Source organism: Haemaphysalis longicornis, unplaced genomic scaffold, assembly GCF_048455015.1.
Source record: "Haemaphysalis longicornis isolate Haplotype H1 unplaced genomic scaffold, Haemaphysalis longicornis Haplotype H1 scaffold_1, whole genome shotgun sequence".
Lineage (NCBI taxonomy): Eukaryota > Metazoa > Arthropoda > Arachnida > Ixodida > Ixodidae > Haemaphysalis > Haemaphysalis longicornis.
This window is the reverse complement of record NW_027526203.1, coordinates 379,552,302-379,563,986: the sequence shown is the minus strand read 5'-3', so window position 1 is coordinate 379,563,986 and position 11,685 is coordinate 379,552,302. Positions and strand designations below refer to the sequence as shown.

The following is an 11,685-nucleotide window of genomic DNA, read 5'->3' as shown; positions in this document are numbered from 1 at the left end:
TCCGGTTGAACTGGTTTGATTTCAGCACGCAGTATGCCGAGAGCACTCCACCCTCTCCTGCCCCTCTCGCCCAACGGCACAGCAACCACCAGAGAGCCACGGCACCCTGTGGTGTTCAACTGGACACTAATGCTTTCACATTCACAACTCAGAAGTGCTTAGGTATCCTCACTTTTTTTTTTTACCCATGGACCTCTCAATCAATGAAATTTAAAATGACCCTGCAACACGCCTTGAGCAATGCTAATAAACCTGCATGATGCTTAGATTACACTGCCAGGAATACCAAAGCCAAATATTACACATGCACGTGAAGTGGTAAGCTCACAAATTGCTGTGAAAGACGCAGAAAAATCAACCGCACTCTCAATTTCCTTCATTATGCACCACTGTAATCACACCATTACAGCGGTGGCTGTCCTATTGGCTGTTGCTCGTCAACTTCAAAGTTTATTTCTCGCATTTCCTGTGACAACCCGCCATCATCGGCACTTTGCACCAACCTCTTCTATGCCTGAACCTGTATGAACAGTTTTGGCGCTTTTGTGTTTTGAGTGTGGGCGAAGTTTGAGTGACGAACTCAATTCTTCCCTTTCAACCAGTCCACTCGACAACAAATGTTTATTGCTTCAAAAACTCCCTACCGACCCGAGTGTGCACTTGCGAGCAGGCATCAGTGCCCTCCACATTGCGGAGAAAAAGAGAAAACTCCCCGGCCTGCGATATATCGAAGGCCGCCAAAGAGAATGCCATGAGCCGCCCTCCTCTCAGAGAGTGCGAGCAGGTTTCGTTGCGTTGTCCATGGTAGAGTTGGGAGGGAATGATTTTTTTTTATGCTAGATTTTTTTGTCTCTGGTAGCTTCTGTGATAGTGGACGGATTTTTACAATTCTTGCGGGAGGAGATTGCTAGGACAATGGACTTTACCCCAAAATACGTTTCGAGTAGTCAGTGCAGTGCTGTGGCAAGTTGGCGGTAAGCAAGAGGATGGGACGTTCAGAGGATGAGAAGACATGAATGTCACGTGTTCACGTTGTGTCCCTGTGCTGTGTTTTTTTTCCAACCAATTTTAATGCACCAGAAACCACCACAGCAATCATTTTTCACATTTATTGTTTTAAAGAAACACAGGAGATACACATACTCCTTGCATATAATCTGCAATATGTACATGTAGGAGCCGTTCACAGGGTCCAGAATAAATACACGCTTACAGGGAAGTTTATTTTAGCCCTTTAAACTGTTCACACATGAGCTGCTGTAACAGACTAACAGATAAAACAGCTTTCAGGTTCTGACCTGCATCTTGGATTACCACACAAGAATACAACATGCAAGCTTCATCTTAATGCCATCTCTCATTAAGCATTTCAGCACCAGCATTTTAATGGCCGATCTTTGCCATGCCTGGTACGCATTCTACACCAAACTACTTAAAGCCAGCTCGCAATAAAAAAAAAAGGCAACTAAAAAATTGGAATGTAGTTGTCAATCTTGGAACGGTGGCGTTGTGCAACACATTCAGCAATCCAGACAATGTTGCGGCATTCTTGTTCTTTCAGCTTTACATATGCGTAGAAGACTCCAGAGTGAAACTGCTGCATGAAGGCATTTACGTTCAGCATCACCTGCATACCACCAGAATGGAAGAAATTAGGAGACGCCCTCACCACAAAGACACGAGTGACCAGTGAATGCATGCAAATGTTGAAAACTTCGAATGCTTTGCAAATAGTGTTTGCTATTCAATTCACTTCACAACACAGTATTCTAAATTTACAAATAATAGAGGAATAAAAGTAAACTCTACTGCACAACCTGCAAACATTTAAGCTTCACTGCACAGCTTATCCCTTGGGATGCCTTTCTGTACGGCGCCAAAGCTGGGCAAAAAAGCCTACCATAGGCGAGCCTTGCACAAAACAAGTCTATGCTAAGTCTGGTGTACGTTAGCTGTTCAGATAAAGTTTATGAGACGAAGAGAAGTTTCCTGTCAATATGGTGGCTGAGCGAGGAATAAAGAGTCATCACTCATTAGCAATGCTTGCACAAAGATGCTTGTCATACCAGCCACTAGTACTCCCAGCCTCTTTTCAATGGCTGGAGAGACTGCAGCCAGTCATACTCCTATTCACAACCTGTTGAAGAACCCACATTTCCTCAAGGCATTGTAAGCCAAAATTTTTATTCCCCTGATTTACCATCTCAACTGATTCACATATTTTTAAAAATTTTTTGCACCATTTTCTAATCCGGCACTAGTACATTCAGATGTGTTCAGTCCTGACAAGTTCATTTTTTGTAGCTATGATTTAGAAGTTCTATGCACACTAAGGCAAAATTTGTATAATAAAATATTCTAATCTACTCACAGTCAGTTCTTGCTATTTGTATTCCAAAAATATTCGTATTCTATTCGCACTCCAAAATTTTGATATTCACACACCTCTAGTGACCACTGAAGCCGTGCAGTGGTTTGATTTGGTGGGAAAACTTAAAAGAGCACAGTCAATGAGGGCCCAGAAAGACACAGTGCTGTGTCGACTGGTCTCTGGTTGAATGCGCTTAAAATGCGTTTGAATGCATTTTCAAGTATGTTGTAACTCAACTAAACTTCTACTTTAGCCTGAATGGGCAACTGAAAAAAGATTGACTACTCTTTTTATTTTGCTGCCCAGAGAGACATTTCCGTTTTTTACATTAGTGTTCGTAGTAACAGCAACACTTGAAATCTTCACATGGCCTACCTTCTAGTGGATGTGCAACAACACAAGTCTATGGGATTTGAAGACTTTTTTGTTGAAGGGACTAAATGGTCAAAGCTACTTTTGCAGGGGGCATAGTGCATGCCACCCTTTTCAGTGCAAGAAACCTATTCCCTCGTCTTCACACTTCGGCATTTTTGATTGCACACACGCACACAGTGAAATCGCAACAGAGATCCCCTCATCAGTGCCCCACTTCAGGACCTCCTTCTGTAGTACCGATATGTATCCTTGTACTTTTGTTGAAATTGATAAACTGATTTGATGTACTGTAGAATCTGAATTCGAACAATTTTATGGCTGAAGTGCATTGCATACAATGGGATAAATTTCAGATGTTATAAACGTATCCTTGTGATGATACGAATTACAAGGGCTTCAAAGACATTAATACAGTCTTAGGAAAGGCCCAGACTGACCTAATGCAGTGGTTCTCACATGGGGGTCCGCGGACCCCAGGGTGTCCGCGAGAGAGAGCATTCCAGGGGTCAGCGAAGCCTCCCTCAAAGCTTCCCATCCCCCTGCCCCCCGCCATTCTCTTCTCGATTTTTGCCATTGCAATGCAAAAAGGTGGCTTCGCACATTACTTGTACGTTTGGTTTCTCCGCGTAGCACATATTTTAGCATCCGCTTTTTAATCAACACATCAGCTAACAGAAGAAAAAAAAAATTGGTCAGAAAAAGGCAGCATATAGGTGTTTAGAATACTTTTAGATTAAAGAGCAAATTGTTTAGCATTACGGTGCACATCATTAACGTCAAGCAGAAAAGGTGGGCATAGGGTAAGCGTGTGGGCGACGTAAGCTGCAAGTGCAAATTGTTTGACATTTTGGCTCCGATCAACATGTGCTCCATCGTGGCGTCCCCCATCATTTTCGCAAGCCCAAAAGGGGTCGCCGGGGCAGCCATGTCTGAGAACCACTGTTCTAATGAATGCATCTGAAAACAAAGAATACCCACCTGACTGCAAAGATAATGTGATCACGCCAACTTTAATTCCGTTCTCCATTGAAAACAATTACCAACCATAGTTGCCACTTCCATAACCATTCGGTGACCAGAAAGGGCACGAGAAAATGGCTGTAAAATGCTTTGCAATGTGAATTTCCTAAAACTCATTACAGTAAATGTGCCCACAAGGATAAAAGTACTATAACCCTAGCAAGCTTCACCACGCTAAATAACTAGTGTGTTGCGCTAAAATGTGAAAATGATCATACTTTAGTGTTGCACTTTGCTCGCAACTACAACGGCATCCCGGTTGTTTTACCGTCATTCTATGAAGATGGCATAGTAGCTCTTGATGCCATTTTTTCACTTGTTTAGGGCAAGGAGTAGAGGAATTGATGAACTCCTCGAGTAGTGAAAAAAGTTGCTGCTTCCAATAATAAAAAAATGCAGTCAAATGGGTTATTTTCTTACAGCACCACTGTTGGCTTGACGGAATGCTTCCTCCATGTGTTTAATAAGCACTAGCTGTTATTTGTGTCCCCTCCTGATGCAACAATATTTATTGTGCACTTTAACCACAGTCTAAAAGTGTTGTGCATATTTTTAAAAACAGATTTTCCACGACAATACGAAAAGGACACGCACGCATGCACATGCACATGCACACACAGAGAGAGAGAGAGAGAGAGAGAGAGAGAGAGAGAGAGAGAGAGAGAGAGAGAGAGAGAGAGAGAGAGAGAGAGAGAGAGAGAGAGAGAGAGAGAGAGAGAGAGAGAGAGAGAGAGAGAGAGAGAGAGAGAGAGAGAGAGAGAGGGGGGGGACTGAATCTCAGAGGTGATTGCGTGACTGATTGTAGGGTTTAACGCGCCGGCGCAGCGCAACCGGATTAATTTTGACCCCCTGGGGATCTTTAACACGCGCCGAAATCTCTTACACATGGGCATTTTTGCTTTTTGCCTCCATCAGAAAAGCAGCCACCGCGGCCGGGAATCGAACCCGCGTCAATCTCAGAGGTGAAGGACAGCCCTCTGCACAAACCAAAGGGAGGCAAACACATCTATACATAGCGCACTGGTGAAATGAAGGGCTGTACCTCATGCTCAAAAAACTTGTCTTCCAGTGTCCTCTCATCAGGGTTGTTTCCGGCTCCACCAAAAAGGACGTTGTATTGCTGCAAGAGAGCACACATACAAGTAAGCTCCTGCCATCACTGCTGATAAGCTGAAACTGGCCCTAGCCGGCCCCACCACATACAGTACAATGTGCACACATCAATACAAGCTGCAAAGAACAAAGAGCCTTACTGCGTAGTACTCTGCAATGCTTCGCACTTGGTCGTAATCATCAGCTTTGGCAAGGGCATTCAGCCCGTCAGGGTAGAGATGGCCACACTTGGGAAACAGTTTTGCCCGGTCCTCTTTTGTCAGCTCAGTGCCGAACGAGTTAATAGTGATGATGAAAGCTCGTCGATCAGCCTCAACTGCAAGACAAGCAGAAGTTGTTATCCACACATCCAGGAACCAGACAGCTCAAGGTTACTGTTACTCTACCTTTATTTTAGTTTTAAAACCACACTGCAGCACACGCCCCCATTCCTGCAGAGTGAGAATGGCATGTGGCCTGCCTGGCGAATGACAGCACTTATTCTCCATCCACTCCATACAAGTATTACCTACAGTAACTGATCGATTGTGACATTCACCTTTTTTTTTTTAGCATAGGTGTGAAAATCGTGCATGCTTCAGAATTGGGTACCAGCTGAACCACACTAGCGATTGCTTACCATCTATTATTGACATAGTAGGGCAACCATAGCTGCACATTTTCTCAAGTGTCAAAGATTGTGTCGCCCGTGGCAACGACCACACAGACACAAAAATGCACCAGTTCATCTTTTCATACATCAGGGCACCTGCTGCAGGGTGTTCCCCACTACAGCAACACCAATGCGCATATGGGGGGAGGGACATAGAGAGAAGTCTTTCTGGGAGATGTCGGCCCATTGTCAGCAAGGCGGAATGATTGCACGCAGCCAGTGTGGGCGGTTGCGCATTGCCGGTCAATTGCCTTTTGTGCCGATCGAAATTTTAATCAACCTTTGCCAATAGCAAGCACCACTGCTTTGTCAAAGTTTTTACTGGGTGATATTACCCTGATGGACAAAGAGTGGAGATCAGCTATGAGGCACAACAAAGTACTTGGTGTGCTAATATAACCACCTTTATGGCCCTTCAACCGCCGTAAATGCGGCAGCAATTTTCACATTGTGCCCGTGTTCGCACATGAAACAAAAAAATTCTATGCAACTTGCACCATTCTATAAGATGCACGAACAAAAATATTTTGACAAAACAAAACAGGACTTGTACACCAGTAAATACAGTTAGCGCTCAAGTTGTTGCCAATACTCACTGTATGAACACAAATTTTCTAACAACAATGAAGCATTTTTGTATAAGATATCACAAAAGCACAGGGGAAAACAAACACTTCAAGCTTACGAAGCAAAAGAAGAATGCTCACAGCCAAAATTTCAAGCATGACATCTGCAGTAGTGCCTCCAATACTTTCACAGAACTTGTAGAAATTTTCCAGGTAGGCTTTGTACAGTGTGTTCCGGATGATTTCAATGTTCATCTCGTCCAGATCTTGTTCAGAAATGCAGTCCACGAAGAAGGGAGCTGCACAGAGAAGAGTTCAAGTCTGCTAAAGTGTCAGCTGCACAACATTTGTCAAGACACGCACGCCCACACAAACAAAAGTAAATTTTTTCTACAAAGCTAACAAGTCCTCTGTTTTCGAACATGTGCTATACAACTTTCCTAAATAAGATTACATTAATCTTGTTGGCTTGAATTCACTACAGTGAAAATAAGCAAACTTCCTTGTAAAGCTTAGCCCATCAGGAAGGGAAACACCTTTTTATTATCTTGGTCTTCCAGTGGATGACCATCAATGTTTAAGCACAAATAAAAGAGGGTCATTCCAACAGTAACGCCTCCTACTTCTTTGCTTTGACCCAAAATGGCCCAGCTACTCTGTTAAATTTGAAGTAGCAGCCCACAAAAATGGCGCCTGCCACGGGTGCACACAGAGCGGACGTATGCTACTGGATTTCTTAATCCTGAACAAATCGCAGTCATTGATATTAGTAAAGGTTGGCAGAGACAACACATGGGGTAGAGCATTTCGCAAATGGTCCAAGGATGTGTGCAACGCTCTGGGTGCCCTTCACAATGAACAGTGTATCGAACAACTTATTCACACTGACTGGTGAATCAACCAAGAAACTACGGGCACAGCGTAACCCTGGCTGTAATGCCTTGGAAAAAATGCCGGAGAGCATCTTTTATCGCAAAGTCTGTGCGAGATGGGCTAGTGGGAAACAGGTATAGTAGTAGCCTGCTGTGGCAAGTAGCGAATTTGTATTCCCCACACTTTAATCTATCAATACAGGCCAACTTGCTTTTACCCTTTAGTGTCCCTTTAATGAACTACAGGAACAACCTCCCACCTTCAAGAGACTCGAACCCACGACCTTCTGTCTTGCAGACACTGAAATCGTGGCCCAGAAGGTCAAATAGTTAAAAGAAGGTCCCCTTCACCCAGAGTTGTCGGAGCAGTGCTGGCTACCACCCCAGGTGTAGGATACAATTTAATGATCGATTGTGAAGTTTTTTAACGCGTTGATGCTACACAGGCAATGAGGCACACCGTAGTAGAGGGCTCCGGATTAATTTTGACCACCTGGGGATCTTTAATGTACGCCAAAAACACAGGCATTTTCACCGCCATCAGAAAAGCGGTCGCTGTGGCCAGGAATCGACCCCACTTCCTTGGGCTTATGTAGGATACAATTACATACACACAAAAAAAGTGGAGGGGAGCAAAGCCGTCTTATAGTCTAGTTGGTATGGCATTTAACGCTGACACATATTCTGAAGGAGATGGGTTCGGGTCCCAACTGGGAAGCAAGTTGGGGGACACGCACGCACGCAAATCTTTACGCACGCACAAATGGCCGCACAATCACTAACAGTGAGCAGTGGGAGACCGTGCTGCTCAGCTCCCGCCTGCAAGATCAACTCTGGCCGGCCAGCTGGATGAGGATGCTGCCAGAGCCCAAGGGCTCACGGCAGACAACTAAGCATCACAGTTGGCAAACTTAATAAAGTTTATTCTCTCTCTCTCTCTCTCTCAAAGACTATTTTTGAGAAATGCAGGCCCTCCGGCCAAAAATGCCAGAATAAAAAAATATTTTTTCGCATTAATTGCGCAAGCGCATACTAATACCCCCAAACATAGTAAAATCAAAACTGACAGTTACCAACGTTTTGAATTAGCAGACATTACTATTCTGAACTTCAGGTCGTTGCAAAAGAGTCGCCACGAGTTAGTACTGGAGGAACGTACCCAGAGGTGTGTCCACAATGACTGCATTGTACAGCTCGGCAGGCGTGGAGGCAATGTGAATGGCCTCCATTTGATCAAAACTGCCCAATGGGTGGCACTTGGGGATGAGCTCCCCAATCGGCCGCTGGTGCAGAGTCCCTGTGATCAGCAAGATGATGTTGTCGATCATGTAGCTGTACCTGCAAAGGAAAAGGTGCCAGCCTCACCATCCAGATGTCAGTGACAACTGCTGTACGCACCATTTGCACACCTGTGGCCTGCGGTGCAATAGAAGAAGTCTTCTCAAAAGTCATGCTTCAGAGGAAAGTTTCCTTACGATAATAATGGCAATGATAGGAACGTAGCCTTGCACGTACAGACGAATTTTTGCAGAAATCCAAGCACACACCCCATTCTATGGTAACATGTTCACTCTTCAAGAATGCTCAAACAGATTTTATGCACCTAAGCTATATGTTGGCTAAAGGCGTGCCATAGCTGAGGGTTACAGATAAATTTAGACCACCTGGGAATCTTTAATTTGTGCCAAAATGTCGACACATAGGTGTTTGCTTATTGCATCCATCAGAAATACAGTCACCGAGGCCTGGATCTAACCTACACCGTTATGCTCAACACGCTATGCCTTAGTGACTGAGCCACCGCAGCAGTTAAATCCCTAAAACGAGAATGTTTGTTCCACTTTGTTGCATGTATGGACAGTACAAACGCTAAATATTTCAGCTCCCATTCAGTAACAGCAAAATGAGTGGCCCTTCAGTTAGATGGGTTGAGTTTAGATAAATGTGTCCAAGGATAATTGAAGTTGAACAATATTTGTTTTCTAGGATCGCAGCTAAGCTTTCTCGTTTGTTTTTGACTTGTGTCACATTGCTTGATATTGTTAATTTAAATTACTCCCGAGTTCTGCCCAAAGGACTAAGTCCCCTGGAAAGTTGCTGCAGTAAAGCCGACAGCTTTCACTTTTGAAAATTTGGCAAATATACCCATAAAGCAAGCCTCAACTATGTTTCCATAAATTTTCAAAAGTTGCAGTGCTGGCCACAGCTCCCACCGACAACGGCAGTGCTTTAATAGTGAGTGCCCTGAGCCTCGCAAATGGCTAATGCTGTTAAACCACCCATGTTTGGCTCAGGCAAAATGCAGAGGAAAAGGCAACACATTGAAGATGCATGACACCACAAAGAAAGGACAATGTGCTAAGTTGGAAAGGTAACAGCAGTGTGTTCCTTACATCAAAGTTAACAAGGCACAATAGTTCAGATGGGGATCCAGTACACATTTCAACAGCAAATACTTTTTTAAATAATGGAGTAGGTACAGGGAGGGAAAACCACAGCCCCGTGGTTGTTCCTCCTCATGCTTGCAGCTCATACAAGATGCACTTGTAATAAAAAAAAGTTAAAACCTTCAACATTTATGAAAGTGCTGGCAAAACTATCCAAAAAACGTGGCAAATTTAAATGTCTAGGCAGCAATCGTGACCTGCAAAGTGCTGCTTAGATTTTTGCATATATTTCAGTGCATACATTCCATAAACACCGAAATAACTGCTTTGTGTAACAATTGCACACACACACACAAATTTGCAGGCCTAGCTCTGAAAAGTCGCGAACCCTACAAGCGGGCCAATACAGGGTCACTAAACCAACAAGAGAATGTTGAGTGCCTTCCACTGCATAATAGTAGGTCGATTGTGTTTGCTCAAGACCACTACAATATTAACCTCTATAAGAGTGCTGCAAGTGAAACACACTGTTCTTATAACGTTGCCGGACTCTGGCTGCTTTGTGGCAAACTTCATTGTGAGTGCTCGCACATGATAACACAGTTTAAAGGGGCTCATGAAGAACAAGCCAAACTTACGTAATGTAATCCAAGAAGGTGGCCAATGGCTCAACTGCATGATTTCTCATGTGACGGAATTCGACGACAAGCTTTTCACGTAGCTTGTCATCAATTACCGAAACTGTGAGGGGGCTTGCTTCATTGGCCAGGAAGTTGCCATAATCTGTGCTCTGAAGGTGAAGCTTCAAGTCTGGGAATAAAATGACATACAGTTCAGCACCTCGCATTAACTGAACCGCCACACGCAAAAATATTTTTTGCTGGTTCACTATAATGACCACCAATGCAAGGACAGACAGTGCACTAAACCGGCACTATAGCCAGGCAGCCTTTGCGGTCAGTGACTGTCTATTCATTACAGGCTAGGGGAAGAAACTCAACGACACGGTTTAAAAAGACGGGAGAAATCACGAAATGACACCACACAGGAGCATAAAACTAGCGTGCCTACGATTTCGTTTTACATGCGGCCATTTGGGCATTGGGCGCTTAAGTGGCTTATAAGCACGCGTTTTAACTTCACATAAAGAGATGAAACGCGAATACTGGTACGTAACGCACAAGGTGTACTCGCATACTGGTACGTAACGCACAAGGTGTACTACAAGGGCTCTGCTAGATTACTGTTTCTTACCGGATGCACGTTTTTATAGACAGAAAATGAATTTACCCATGTAGTATTATTGAGCCCACTTCACTTTAGAACAAATTTATTATAAACAGAACAAAACAGCGCTGGAAGCCACCAAAAATCGGCAACCACCTGCTGATGTCAACAGAGCACGGAACCGATCAAACCTGCTACCGGTGCGGCAAGACGACGTCAATTGATAATAAAAACTTCACAGAAGCTTAAAATGATTCCAGTAAGACCACAATCACTGTGGTATTTCTAACATTTTATGGCATATGTAACGAATTAAGCGGCAAGGGGGTGGCCGGCAATGGGTGTAGCGCGAAGTAAACCGTCAAAAATTTCATACCTTCAAGGGTCTCGCATTGCACAAGGTTCAAGTAGTCACTCTGCTTGAGAATACCGCCCTTAAAACCTCGAACCAAACCTTCGAGGTAACCATTGCTCATGTTAAAGAGGAGCTGAGACATTTTTACACCGTATTGATCATATGACTCCGTCGACTGCAGTTAAATGCAGATTGCAGAAACCGGATGCCGCCTGCTGCCCCCTAGCGCTGACGGTTTAGGCAATTATCACGTCTGTTATTCGCGATTTTTTTCCATCACATGGAAATAAACACCTCATCATGTGTCTGCCTGTCCGTCATAAACTTAAAAAAAGATTCCCAATCGGAGTAAATCAAAATACATAGTCAAAATAGGGGAGTGTCCCGAGCGGCGGCGGGAGATTCTAACATAAAGAGGAGCAGCGCTGCCATAGTGGAAAGGGTACGAGGGGATAAGCGTGTGAATTCGTGGGTGTTTCCCGGCCAAACGATGCAGACAGTGATGACACAAGCCAAGGGGCAGCTGGCCTTGTCCAGTAAAGCTATAAAACTTGTGGTGATTGCCACGGGGCTTAACGGTGTTCTCAAGGGGGAGGAAGGAAAACTTGGCCAGGAGATAGCGAAGGGGGTAAATGACCTGCGGGCGACGCCCCCAAATGTGCTCATAGCAGTCTGCACCGTGCCGGAGGTGACAAAGCAGAGTGTGCTCACCGAACGGGCAGTACTCGCTGCTAACAGCGAGATCAA

At 44.3% G+C, this 11,685-nt stretch overlaps 1 protein-coding gene across 1 annotated transcript; it reads right to left on the bottom strand.

The window, feature by feature from the left end:
- Nucleotides 1–1,095: 1,095 nt before the first annotated feature.
- On the bottom strand, nucleotides 1,096–11,140 carry Vhaac39-1 (V-type proton ATPase subunit VhaAC39-1). The gene is made up of 8 exons (XM_077686448.1): nucleotides 10,960–11,140; nucleotides 9,995–10,166; nucleotides 8,129–8,307; nucleotides 6,239–6,396; nucleotide 6,204; nucleotides 5,020–5,195; nucleotides 4,809–4,886; nucleotides 1,096–1,627 (listed from the first exon to the last, which is right to left on the bottom strand). The coding sequence occupies exons 1-8, from the start codon at nucleotides 11,078–11,080 to the stop codon at nucleotides 1,466–1,468; spliced, it is 1,047 nt and encodes a 348-aa protein (XP_077542574.1). The 5' UTR covers nucleotides 11,081–11,140; the 3' UTR covers nucleotides 1,096–1,465.
- Nucleotides 11,141–11,685: the final 545 nt, after the last annotated feature.

Bases quoted from the DNA above. Each gene is read 5' to 3' on its own strand.
- Vhaac39-1 (XM_077686448.1), bottom strand. From the start codon at position 11,080: ATGTCTCAGCTCCTCTTTAACATGAGCAATGGTTACCTCGAAGGTTTG. The intron at 6,397-8,128 runs GTACGTTCCTCC...TTCTCTGTGCAG, and splicing joins CATTGTGGACACACCTCTGG to CTCCCTTCTTCGTGGACTGC. The intron at 4,887-5,019 runs GTAAGGCTCTTT...GCTCTCTTGCAG, and splicing joins GCATTGCAGAGTACTACGCA to CAATACAACGTCCTTTTTGG.